At 35.8% G+C, this 13465-nt stretch overlaps 1 protein-coding gene across 2 annotated transcripts in view; it reads right to left on the reverse strand.

Moving 5' to 3' along the window:
* Window positions 1-13465, reverse strand: part of GIN1 (gypsy retrotransposon integrase 1) — a 43735-nt gene that overhangs the window by 8744 nt on the left and 21526 nt on the right. For both annotated transcript variants that reach the window (XM_005866422.2, XM_014539872.1), the window contains 5 exons: window positions 9556-9701; window positions 6732-6925; window positions 3987-4289; window positions 614-805; window positions 340-516 (listed from right to left, as the gene is read on the reverse strand). In XM_005866422.2, the coding sequence (XP_005866484.1) occupies window positions 340-516; window positions 614-805; window positions 3987-4289; window positions 6732-6925; window positions 9556-9694 (1005 nt within the window). In that variant the 5' untranslated portion in view covers window positions 9695-9701. The remainder of the gene's footprint in view (window positions 1-339; window positions 517-613; window positions 806-3986; window positions 4290-6731; window positions 6926-9555; window positions 9702-13465) is intronic.

Below are 13465 nucleotides of genomic sequence, written 5' to 3' on the forward strand. Positions count from 1 at the left end.
AAGTAATTTGCCCAAGTCAAACAACTGGAAAGCAGTAAGATGAGGGATTTGAATTCTGCTCTACTTGATTCCAAAATGCATGTTTTTCCTATAACTGTCTTTCAGAATTTCATAGCTAGTAAGCACCATGTTTAATCAAGACAAGCAGAATTTGGTGGAAAAAGAATTTGGTTTAAGGATGTATCAGATGTGTGTGTGTGTGTGTCTGTGTGTGTGTGTGTGTGTGTGTGTGTGTGTGTGTGTGTGTGTTTGTATCCGTGTATGTATATATGCTACAGAATTTTGAAATATCACTTTATAGATTTTTCTGTTATAGAGTTTTCTATTAAATAGAATCACCTGGCCCACTGAAGTTGTCTTATTCTCCATTATTTTATCAGCTTCTTTAATTGCACTTAGAATTTTGGCAAACATACTTGTATCATCACCATCCACTTCGTGGAGAACATCTAAAGTCTCAGGCATATAAGGATTTCGATTAAACATTTGAAAGTATGGCGTATTTTTAGTAGGCTCCTGTTTTAAGGAAAATAAGCAACAATTTACAATAAAACACTTATTTGGCAAGAAATACTCATAACTTAAAAGTATAGAATTACAAAAAGGCACATACCAAGTGAGTTACATTGAAGGCAAATGAAACAGCTGACAGGTGATCATCCCAGTTGTTTGGGTAGTCAGCACAGTGTTTGGAAAGAAATGTTTTGATGGTGTTGGGTATACCTTCAGTCTGGTTAACAGCTTGGGAGGCATGAGAAATTACAATTTGCTTCATACCAAACAATCCACATAGTTCAATATTGATCTGAAAAACATATAAAACAAAGCTGACTTTAACATTTTATTTTCCCTTGATTAAAAGGTTTCAAAGAAATTGAAACTTGCCTTTTGCATTGACCATGGCCATTTTATATAAAAACATCTATTTTTTTATTTAAAATAATAATTATAATTTATTGAGTCCTGACTATGTGCTGGTCAATGGACTAGATGCTTTATATTGTTGTCATTATACATTACGACAATCTAATAAAGTCCTATTAGCCCCATTTTAAAGATAAGAAGCTGGAGCTTTCTAAGTATAGTGCCTTGCCAGGGACACACATACATCAAGGAAGTGGAAGAACAGAATTTAACATCAACTCTGAGTACAAATAACATTTTAATCCAGTAAATAGTTTCTAAAAAACACTAGGTCACATAATCCAATTATCAGCTACATGGCCTTGGCCAACTCACCAAACCTCTGTGTACTCAGTTTCCTCATCTGTAAAATCAGGAAAATCCCACCCAGGATTCTTTTGAGAATTAAATGAGTAAATGTGAAGACTTAAGCCAGTTCTTGGCAATTTATAACTCTTAAATGTTACTATTATTGTTGTTGTAATGTACACGACCTAAAGGAAGTCAAAATGAGTTTAGAGCCCTGCCCAGTGTGTCTGAGATGGTTGGGCGTCATCCTGTGCCCGTTTGATTCAGGAGGCACCTGATTGATGCTTCACTCTAACATCAATATTTCTCTCTCTCTCTCTCTCCCTTCCTCTCTCTCTAAAAAGAAAATCATCAAAAAATCTTTTTTAAAAGTTACAAATGCAATTGTTGGACTTTTAATAGTTGTTGGGTGGACTCAGCTGGTACTAGTTTTTTGGGGGTTTTTTGCCCATTACCTTTCCCCTCTTTCTGACTAAAATGTAGACTTTGTGGCATGGGCTCTGGCAGCCATACTGGAAGCACAAGCTTGACAGTCACCTCTTAAAGCTAGAAGTTTCAGTTCCCAATGACATTCAGAGTTACCCTTCCAACCTGGGCCTTCTTTTACCTAAATTTTTATACTGGGAGGAAGAGAAGTGTTCTGTGTTACTTGCAGCTGAATACAATTTCTAGCTAATACTGGTATACTATGTAGTAGTAAGCTATCTCCTTTTAATAAAAAATAACTAAAAAGAAATCCCAGAGAATAGGTATATTTGGGTAAGCTTCAATCTGGGGTCATAATCAATCGTTTTAAGTGGCACCTTTGGAATGGCTTCAACTTCTTCCTTTCAAGAAATTTCCTAGGAATGACCCAGTGAATCCATTTGTGAGATCCTATCTTGATAACCTTACCCCAATAGCCTCTTTTTCTTCCCATTAAACCAGACATCCCACTAGTGGTTACAATTTTGGTTTTCCATAAGACATATTTCTAAAATTAAAGAAGTAATTTTACATTTGAAAATGTTTATTCTCTCTTCTTCAGAGGCTTACAAAAAATCTATATTTTATTGAATAACAATTCAGCAAATATTCTAAGCCAAGTTACGATAGAAACGTGTATTTTCATCCAACTATATGATAAATCTCCCACTTTGTGTACACTGTTCTAATTTTATTACAACACTTTACCAGTGTTTTCTGTATTTGCTGACAAAATAAAACATTTGGCAATCATTATGCTTTCTTTGTAATATTTAAGCAATTTAAATCACAGCAAAAAGAACACATTTTCCCAATCGTGTGATTTTTAATTTTTTGTATTATTTAACCTCTTAAAAGAGACTTATAAGTATTTATTGTTACTTTTGGTAAAATTTTCAAAGTGCTGGATTGATTATCACATGATTTTAAACATGACTGGAAAAACTGCTGGTGATTCATATTGGCTTTATGCTGTCATTATTTAATTTATTGAAGCAGTATATGCACTTAAGGTGAGGCTCCTCATTAATAGAGGTAAAAGCAAATATTTCCAAATGGTATACTTTATAATTTTTAATTTTGGTGGCCAATTTCCTATCCGATTGGATTAGTTCATATTTATTTTCATTTCACTAATGTGTCTATGAAAGATCTAATACCACAAGTTAATTAGAAGTGTCAGCTCTATCATTTTCTTGTGGTTGATAGGTGACTGCATTATTGATATTATCATGTTTTATTACAAGAAATTAAGCCACCTGGCTATTCTGTGAGGATTCGCTTTGCTGAAAATTACACGATAGCCATAAATTCAATTATTGCTGAAAGCAAGAGACAGGGAACCACTGAAGATTCCTATATATTGAGGATTCTCACTTTTCTCTTATGATACCTTGGCACAGTAGGTGTGACACACAATCATTTGCCTTATTGACTCAGGATGCAATTATCAATCTGTCCACATTATTAGTAAAGCTGTATTTCTTTCTTATTAGATTAAAAGAAATATAAACAGAATTTCTAATATTGTCATCAAACAAAACAGGGTCTTACATACCCTATTTTGCAGATCACTGCTGTGTCAGTCAAGGTAGTCAAGATTATGTTGCAATTACAAAACACATTCAAGTTTCCGAGGCTTAATTCAACAGTTTTACTGTTTGCTCATTCAAAGTCAGTTGTAGGTCAAAATGTCTTTCCAAAGCAACTATTCTCCACTAGGTGCCCCAGCAATTCTGGATGAGAGAAATTCCATCACTCTCCAGTATAATATCTGGAATATTCTGTCAGTTCTCCAGAGAAAAGAGTAAGATTGGGGGATTGAAGAATTAAGCACGAGTTTTTCACTACCTCGGGCTGTAAAAGTGGCGCACATCCATCCACTCAATTTCTTTGGCTAGATCTAGTTACTTGGGCTTTACTACCTGCAAGAGTCTAGAAGGAACCATCTATATTTGAAGACTAGGATAACTAATTATTGCTGAGCACTAGTAATTTATATGACAAAAGCAACAGACAATTATGCATATTTTAATCACTAAAATTATAAAAGCAATTTGATAATACATATAAATTGAAAAATTAAGAAAAAATCTATAATCTTATTCCTCTTAAAAATAATTCCATGGTTAACCTTATGGGTTTTCATTTTAGTGTTTTAATACCTATTTTTTACATAATTATCTATGTCAGTAAATGAATATGCAATATATATGTAATAAAATTCTTTACTCAGATTTTTGTGTTTGTATAATCCTTACCCGAGAATATGTTTACTGATTTTAGAGCTTAGACCTCAGCTGTCTTACCTGACGAATGAACTCATCTCTTTGGTCCATTATTATTTTCTGAGGAGGTCCATATAAGAAAAATATATTGATAATAGCTTTAGAAACTTCTGATGCTGAAACATCACACAGAGGCAAAATCACAACCCATTTTGTGAACAAATCTGTCATGATCATAGCATATACATGACGTCTGTTGCTTATATGAAATGGGCCCATTAGATCAACAGTAACTATACTCCATGGATTTTCCACTTTGAGGTGCTGTTTAGGTGCTAGAATAACTGTATTTTTTGCCACCTGACAATGATGACAAGCATATACCTGCAAAACAGGCACACAGTTAAGAAAAGACATGTAAATTTTAATATATTCAACATAATAAAAGCAGTCTTATAAATCTAAAACTTTAATAGTTAATAGGTACTTTGTGTATTGAAGAAGAAATTTTTGGATTAATCTAGAATAAAACCTCCTATTCAAGATAATAAGTAAATATTAGTTGCTATACTATTCAATGACCATCTTTTTTTTTTTAAATATATATTTTATTGATTTTTTACAGAGAGGAAGGGAGAGGGATAGAGAGTTAGAAACATCGATGAGAGAGAAACATCGATCAGCTGCCTCCTGCACACTCCCTACTGGGGATGTGCCCACAACCAAGGTACATGCCCTTGACCGGAATCGAACCTGGGACCCTATCCACTGAGCCAAACCGGTTAGGGCTTCAATGACCATCTTAAGGAGTTTTACTCAAATGGAACATAATTCTGGTTTACACTCAATAAATATTTATGAAATGAATAGATCTTAAGACAACTTTGCTATAATTTGAAATCAGTATGTAAATATATAAAAACTTCTATAAGCAAAAGGTTTTTTAAAAAATTATCACTCCAATAAATTAATTTATACATCTACTTTAACAAATATTTATTAACACATAATTTTATTCAAACAATATTTATAGATACCAAAAATTCCTTTAGGTTCTGGGAAAAGAGAATGGACAAAAACAAAACCCATGCTATCATGGAGCTCTCATGTGAATGAGATGAGATCAATTGATGAACTTATGGATGGTGTCATTGCTCAACATATTTCTGGAATTCCACTTTGGAAACTAGTTTTAAACCAACCCCTAAACAAAATTTTAAAACAATCTTATTCAATTATAGTCACTTTTTTATAGGTTATTTTTTAGAGAGAGGAAGGGGAAGGGAGGGAGATGGAGAAGGAGGGAGGGAGAGAGAGAGAGAGAGAGAGAGAAATATCAATGTATAATTACTTTTTATCAAAAGTTTTATTGCCGAAACCGGTTTGGCTCAGTGGATAGAGCGTCAGCCTGTGGACTGAAGAGTCCCAGGTTCAATTCCGGTCAAGGGCATGTACCTGGGTTGCGGACACATCCCCAGTGGGAGATGTGCAGGAGGCAGCTGATCGATGTTTCTCTCTCATCGATGTTTCTAACTCTCTATCTCTCTCCCTTCTTCTCTGTAAAAAATCAATAAAATATATTTTTTAAAAAAAGTTTTATTTTACAACTTATATACAAATAACCTGGTTATTTTCAAAAATCATATTCATCCTCAAATTTGACAAAGATTTCATCAAATGTTTGTAGAGGAACTGTGGCAGATTCTAAAGGAAAATACAAATATTCAGGTCTTTGGAATACCTGCATAGATTCATAAACTGATAACTCATAAATTATACTTTTTTAAGTGTTGGTTTAATTATTTATGCCTAAAATGACCATCCTTTAGATGCACTATTATAATTATTAAAGGGATCTCACATATATATCAAGGAATTCCTACCATTTGCAAGTTGAGTGTACTAGAAAGAGTAGAAATCAGTTCACCTACCAGCAAGAATCCCAGAATTTCTGGGTGAACCTTTTATTATAAGAAGTTGAATGTCCTAGTAGGTTATAAAGTTACAAAACTCAGACTAATTTCATTATCTTCACAACTTGACTTTGCGTTTAGTTGGTTTTAGGTTTCTGCCATATTTGACATTTTCTATGGCAAGATGAAATGGGCACAAAAGACGAGAACACACACAGGACCTGACTTTTTATGAATATATTCACTTTAAGAATTCACATCAAGATTGGATGACTGCCATCAATGAGGTCATTTAGTTAAAGGAATTTCAACCCCACTTATATTCTGCCTATATAGAGATCAATGATGAAAGTCTAGTTCTAAAAAATCTGTCTAAATATAATGTTTAAATAATGCTTTGTTCTAGTTCAAATTATATTTTAGTGATTTTAAAGAAGAATTCTGAAGGAAAATAAAACACACACAATTTTCTGAACAAAAATTACCCACACAGCCCTAACCGGTTTGGCTCAGTGGATAGAGCGTCGACCTGCGGACTCAAGGGTCCCAGGTTCGATTCCGGTCAAGGGCACGTACCTTGGCTGCGGGCACATCCCCAATAGGGGGCGTGCAGGAGGCAGCTGATTGATGTTTCTCGCTCATCGATGTTTCTAACTCTCTATCCCTCTCCCTTCCTCTCTGTAAAAAATCAATAAAATATATTAAAAAAAAATTACCCACACAAAAGGTACTAAACCATTTGTATGCCATAAGCATCTAAAGATGCAAGCGGTGGGCCTTTTTAAATTAAGTTCAAAATATCGTGGCAGTTAACTGGTAAATGAAAACTGCTATCCAGAGTAAATCTGGAGCAATGAATTTCGGATATCTATTACAGATACATTATTCAAAATATTCTAAATAACAGCCATACCCACTGTTTGACATCATTGGTCACAGAAGTCCAGTAGTAATTGGATTCTACTAGAGTGAGGGTTCTGGATATGCCATGATGGGCTCCAGTGTTGTTTTCATGGCATTCTCTTAGGACTTTCTTTTTTTCTTCTTCTGAAATAATTACCAAACGATTTTGTTTTCTGTCTTTTCCAACATAAAACAACTTTTTATCTAGAATAAAGGAGACAAAAATATAATTGCAATTTTTAAAGATCTATATAATTTTAAGATGATCACAGCCTTATCTTTAAACCATGAGGGTTTTTAAAAAAAATTAAAAACCTTTTTATCTCTAAGACAGAATATTTGTAATGATGTTAACATACAATCTGAAAGGCTATCAGCTGTTAGACTTACTAGATATGTATGAGGAGCACTAGATAAGCCACTTCAGGAACAGAATTTTCTGAAATAGTATTTCATCATAACTCCATTTCTGTAAGCAACCACCTCTCTTAAAATTTTTCTGGATTTGAGTTGGAGGTGGGGTTGGTAAAGCCAGAAAGTGGGAGAACATTAATCCTCAAGATAGTTTGTTTTCCTTTGGAGGATACCTGACAAGAATCTAGCAGGGAGAGAAACATCGCCTCTCCAGTGTAGATGAGGTAACTGTTCGAAATCCAGATTACACCACTAAGTTACTAATATGACGAATTAAGCACATGCTCAGTGGAACAGTCCTTACTTGAATTTAAGCAACTTGAGGGCAGGAACCTTACTATCTTATTCGTCAATGTATCTCCAAGGCTGAGATGTGACCTGCTCATTAGGAACTTTGTAAACATTTTTTACATAAACCATTAAATAAATTAATCAATGAATCCTCACTTTAGTCTAAGAAGTATGTCTGTTCTTAAACTTAAGGGAGTTATGTACACAGGGAGAAATGAATAGGTATTTATTTGTTACTAGAGGCCCAGTGCACAAATTCATGCCCCAGTGGGGTCCCTAAGCCTGGCCTGCAGGGTCGGGCCAAAACCGGTTCTCCGACATCCCCGAGAGGTCCGGGATTGTGAGAGGGCTCAGGCCAGGACGAGGGATCCCACCAATGCACAATCAGGGTAGGGGAGGGACAAGGGAGGTTGACCTGCCCTCAAGCCAGGACGAGGGATCCCACCAATGCACGATCAGGGTAGGGGAGGGACAAGGGAGGTTGACCTGCCGGAAAGATACCGTGAGAGGGCTCCAGGGTGTGTCCGGCCCATCTCACTCAGTCCCAATCAGCTGGACCCCAGCAGCAAGCTAACCTACCAGTCAGAGCATCTGCCCTCTGGTGGTCAGTGCACGTCATAGTGACTAATCAACCAGTCGACTGTCTGCCCCCTGGTGGTCAGTGCATACCACAGCAACTGGTGACCAGTCGATGTCTGCTCCCTGGTGGTCAGTGCATGTCATAGCGAGTGGTTGAGCAGCCTTAGCATATCATTAGCATATTACGCTTTGATTGGTTGAATGGATGACTGGACAACTTGACACTTAGCATATTAGGCTTTTATTAGAGGCCTGATGCATGAAGATTAGTGCAAGAATGGGCCTTCCTTCCCCTGGCTGCCAGCACCGCCTTCGCTCCGGCCGGAGTCGCCTTTCCGCCTTCACTCTGGCCTGGAGCCACCTTTCCGCCTTCCCACGCGACTCAGAGGCCTGGAGCGGCTGGGGTGGTGCAGAATGCCTGTGTCATTGCCATCTTTGTTGGGTTAATTTGCATACTCACTCCTGATTGGTTGGTGGGCATTGCAAAGGTACAGTCAATTTTCTCCTTTATATTAGTGTAGATTTTTCTTTGAGTACAGTTCACTTGAAGTGGGAGATCACATTTTGGGGCATGGAGATAGCAAATAGGTAATGTTATAAACAGTCTCCTGCTTTAGCAGATTCTCAACATGGAAGAAAGGTGTGTGTGTTTTGAAAAGGCATATTTTAAAGCTACCATTGTTACATTTTATTTCAAAATTTTAAATAACACCAAAGGAGATCATAAGGTTTATATTTACTAGAAGTGAGCTCATGATACTTCCTTCTCTGGGAAAGTACTGGGTAGTGATGTTGGGAGGAGTGCCGTTGCCAACCATGATTTAACAAAAAAAATCAACCAAAAACATGAGTTCGCATGTCACCTCTGACACGCGTGTCATAGGTTCGCTATCACTGATATAGGACCATAGAATTTTCTTGGCTTTCTTTGAGGAAAGCCTGATTCTGTGCCTCTAGCCAAAACTCTCATTAATAGCACCAACATTCAGTTATCTGTGACTATACCTCTTACTTATCTCATTCCAAACTTCCCTTACCCTTTGGAAGAAGAAAAAGAGGCAAAAATTATCATAAACTTTCAATACATATATTCTACTGACTAATATTTAACCCATTCAGAAATTATTTAATGGCAGTGAAAGGAGAGAACCACAGAAATAAGTATAGTAAACAAACAAGTTAACTTTGTCAACATTTTCATATTAAGCATCAAATAAGTTTTTCATTGATAGTAACATGAGTCTTCAAAATACACCATTAGAGCAGAAACCACCTGAGGGAAAAAGCAGGCAAGGTTAATTTAGGTATAGGTTATTGTTTTTTATCCCAAGGTATCTTTTCTGTCTATAAATTTAAATGCCCTTTTCATGGCCTTCAGTTAACTTCTGTGTGATTTTTATTTGGCTTTTGATTGAGTGGTATCATCAATTCAACTAGTAATTGTTTAGCAACAACCAATTACTACAGAAACTTTCAGGATTCCATAAAGAACACATATGGAGAAGCATCTATATTAACTCTATATTCAAGATTTGGGGCCTTCATTTTACCTTTGAAGACAAATTTTTTTGCTGCTCTTCTTATTCCACTTCTCTCACTTGGTAGTGTAGTTGGATGGTATTCACCAGTTCGTTTATAATATGCAATTTGTTTAAGATGAAGTTCACCGTTTTTTCCACTACGTACCATTGTGAACCTAGGTAAAAGATGTTTAAAGATATAATTTAGCCCGGCTGATGTGGCTCTGTGGTTGAGCATAGACCTATGAACCAGGAAGTCACGGTTGGATTCCCAGTCAGGGCATATGCCTGGGTTGCAGCTCGATCCCCAGTAGGGGGCGTGCAGGACAACCAGACACTCAGCATATTAGGCTTTTATTATATAGGATCATAGAATTTTCTTGACTTTCTTTCAGCAGATCAAGGATTCTCTCTCATCATTGATGTTTCTATCCTTCTTTTCCTTTCCCTTCCTCTCTCTGAAATCAATCAATAAATATATATATATATATATTTTTTAAGATACAATTTAAATGATAAGCTAATTCAGTTGCTTTTTCAGTTCAGACTGTCACACTTCTGCTTTACATATGAATTGAATATTCACAAAATATTACCTGAGAGAGTTAATTTGTAGTACAGAAAAGGAACAGTATGATGTATATGAACTAAAATATTCAAATGTTATTTTTGAGATATATCATGACAAATTATCTTGTCTCTTTCCACGTGGTAAGAAATGTTGACAATTTTCCATACTGAGGAAAAAAGGAAATGAACAAGTACACTTCAAAAAGTTTTGTTTAAAGTCTCTCAGTACCATTAACTAAAGTGTTAGTTATATAGGATGGTTCTGTTTTGAGACATTAAAATAAATGATAGGTTATAAAGAGAGAAATTCAGTTTTATATTACTTCTATATATATTTATGGTCATTGAAAAATGCAAAACAAAAAAACCCCTATTCAAATCATTTATGAGAAAGGTATATTTTGGAAATGTTCATATAATAAAGAAGAAAGGAGATATTTAGTTATTCTAGAGCTCATGCACTCTTCTGAACTATATATACATAAGCTGCTTTTTTGATCAGAAATTATTTTTTATTTTATGCATACCTTCTCTATGTTATAAAGAAAAATCTGGTTGTATAGGCCAAAATAAAGGAAAACTTCTCTATTTTAGTTTTCTTTAAAAAGAAAAATTTTTCTTTCATATTTTCAGTTGAAAGGAATGATCCTGCGCTCATTTGCTGTTTGGCCCCACCCCCACCCCATCCAGAATCATTTTCGGCTCTTCTCTCCCTGCTGCTGTGCCCTAGGAGGCTGACCTTTACAGGCTACATTTATAGTTTTCTACCCCACAAAGTCCATTCTGCACCAATAAGAAAGACAGATTGGGGTGGAAAAACAGAAAGGTCAGTACAGTTAGGGGACAACTGCATAATTGAGGCAAGAAATGATAAAATTCTGAGTCAAAGAAATATCAGTGGAAATGGGCAGATACATTTTATAAGAATCGTGACTCACTCGATGTGTGAGTGAATAAAATTAAGAGTCTGGGATCACTTCTGAAGTTCTGGCTTAGGGAGAACAATGACAGTATTGAACGTGTTGTATTGAGCTCATGGATGACCTAAGCATGTAGATGAAGTTAAGGCAGTGGAAGAAGGATTTCATAGAAAGTACAACTAGTAAGAAGAACAGGTGTATCCTTTAACATTCACATTAATGAATACACTCATCTATGAATCCTTCCTGACCACATCTATTTCCTCTCAGGTAGAATAGTGCACACCTTCCTTGGTGCACCCACAGTACATGCACCACTTTCATAAAATCTGCAACACTTTATTCAACTTACTAGTTTATATGTCGCTCTCCCAAATATATTGGAAATCCCTCAGCAACATGATATTAGTCAGAGAAATAGGAAAAAATCCAGAAGAGGTTCTGTCATAGAAGTCTAGGGAATAAAGAGCTCTTGAACACAAAGTAGAGGAGAGGTTACATAGTATAAGAACTAAAATTTGTCTAGTGGTTTTGGTACTAGAGTAGCACAGGGCAAGTGGAAACCAGACTAAGGAGGTATAAAATGAATAGGCATTGAAAAAGTGTATATAATAAGCTTAAGTTTAGTTATGAAGGCAAAGAATTACAAGACAGTTGCTAGAGACAAATATGAGGTTTACTCACTGATCTAAAAAAATATTATTGAGCTCCTGCTATGTGCCGGACACACACTGGAGATACAATAATAAACAAGACATGTATCCTCTTGACCCTTATGGAGTTTACATTCTATTAGGGTTAAGAGATTGCTTTGACATCCAAGTTCATAGCAGCATTATTCACAATAGCCAAAAGGTGGCAGCAACCCAAGTTTCCATCACTGGATGAATGGATAAACAAGATGGGATATACCAGGGGTCCTCAAACTTTTTAAACAGGGGGCCAGTTCACTGTCCCTCAGACCGTTGGAGGGCCGGACTATAGTTTTAAAAAAAACTATGAACAAATTCCTATGCACACTGCACATATCTTATTTTGAAGTAAAAAAAAACAAAACGGGAACAAATACAATATTTGTATTTGCATGTGGCCCACGGGCCGTAGTTTGAGGACCCCTGGGATATACTGTATGCATACAATGGAATAATTATTAACCTTAAAAAGGAAGGAAATTTTGGCACACACTAAAACATGAACATTATGGCTAATGTAAAATAAGTCAGTAACAAAAACACATACTGTATAAGTCTATATATATGAGGTACCTAGAGAAGTTAAATTTATAGAATGGTGTTTGTCAGGGTGTGGGGGTTGGGAGTAAAGGAGAGTTATTGTTGGTATAGAGTTTCAGTTATGCAAGAAAAAAAGCATTCAGAAGATGGATGGTGGTGATGGTTACACAACAATGTAAATGTACTTAAAGCCACTAAACTATACACTTTAAAATACAGTTAAGATGATGAAGATGACATCTAGGACTTTCTTAGCTAGAGAGAAGTCAATGCCTGGCTTTAAAACTTCAAAGAACAGGCTGACTTTGGTTAGGGACTAATGAAGCCAGTGCTCATTTACCATTCCCAAAATCCAAGGATCCTTAAGAATTATGCTAAATCTACTCTGCTTTTGCTCTATAAGTGGAAAAACAAATCCTGAATAACAGCACAACATGGATTTACTGAATATTTTAAGACTACTGTTGAGAACTACTGTTCAGAAAAAAACAAACATTCCTTTCTAAATATTACTGCTTACTGACAATGCACCTGATCAACTAAGAGCTCTGATAAAGATGTACAATGAGATTAATGTTATTTTCATGCCTGCTAACACAACATCCATTCTGCAGCCCATGGGTCAAGGAGTAATTTGACCTTCAAGTCTTATTACAGTCATGTGCCACTGAATAATGGGGATAGTTCTGAGAAATACATCTTTAAGCAATTTCATCATTGTGCTAACATTATAGAGTGCACTTAACAAACTTAGATGGTATAGCCCCCTATATATCTAAGCTATATAGTATAGCCTATTGCTCCTAGGTTACAAGCCTTTATAGCATGTTACTGTACAAAACAACACGAGATTAAATCAAGCACAAGAAAAAAATGATGCAATCAAGAAACACAGTATTCACAGCATTAGGGTTTATAATAGCTAAGACCTGGAAACAGTCTAAGTGCCCATCAGCAGATGAGTGAATAAAAAAACTATGTTACATTTACACAATGGAATACTACACAGCAATAAAAAAGAAAGAACTCTTAACATTTACAACAGCATGGATGAACCTGGAGAGTATTATGCTGAGCGAAATAAGCCAGTCAGAAAAAGATAAAGTATCACATGATCTCACTCACATATGGAATCTAATGAACCAAATAAACTGATGATCAAAAATAGACCCAGAGTCATAGGAACATGAACAGACTGTTGAACCTCAGAGGGAAGAC

This window comes from Myotis brandtii, unplaced genomic scaffold, assembly GCF_000412655.1.
Source record: "Myotis brandtii unplaced genomic scaffold, ASM41265v1 scaffold230, whole genome shotgun sequence".
NCBI lineage: Eukaryota > Metazoa > Chordata > Mammalia > Chiroptera > Vespertilionidae > Myotis > Myotis brandtii.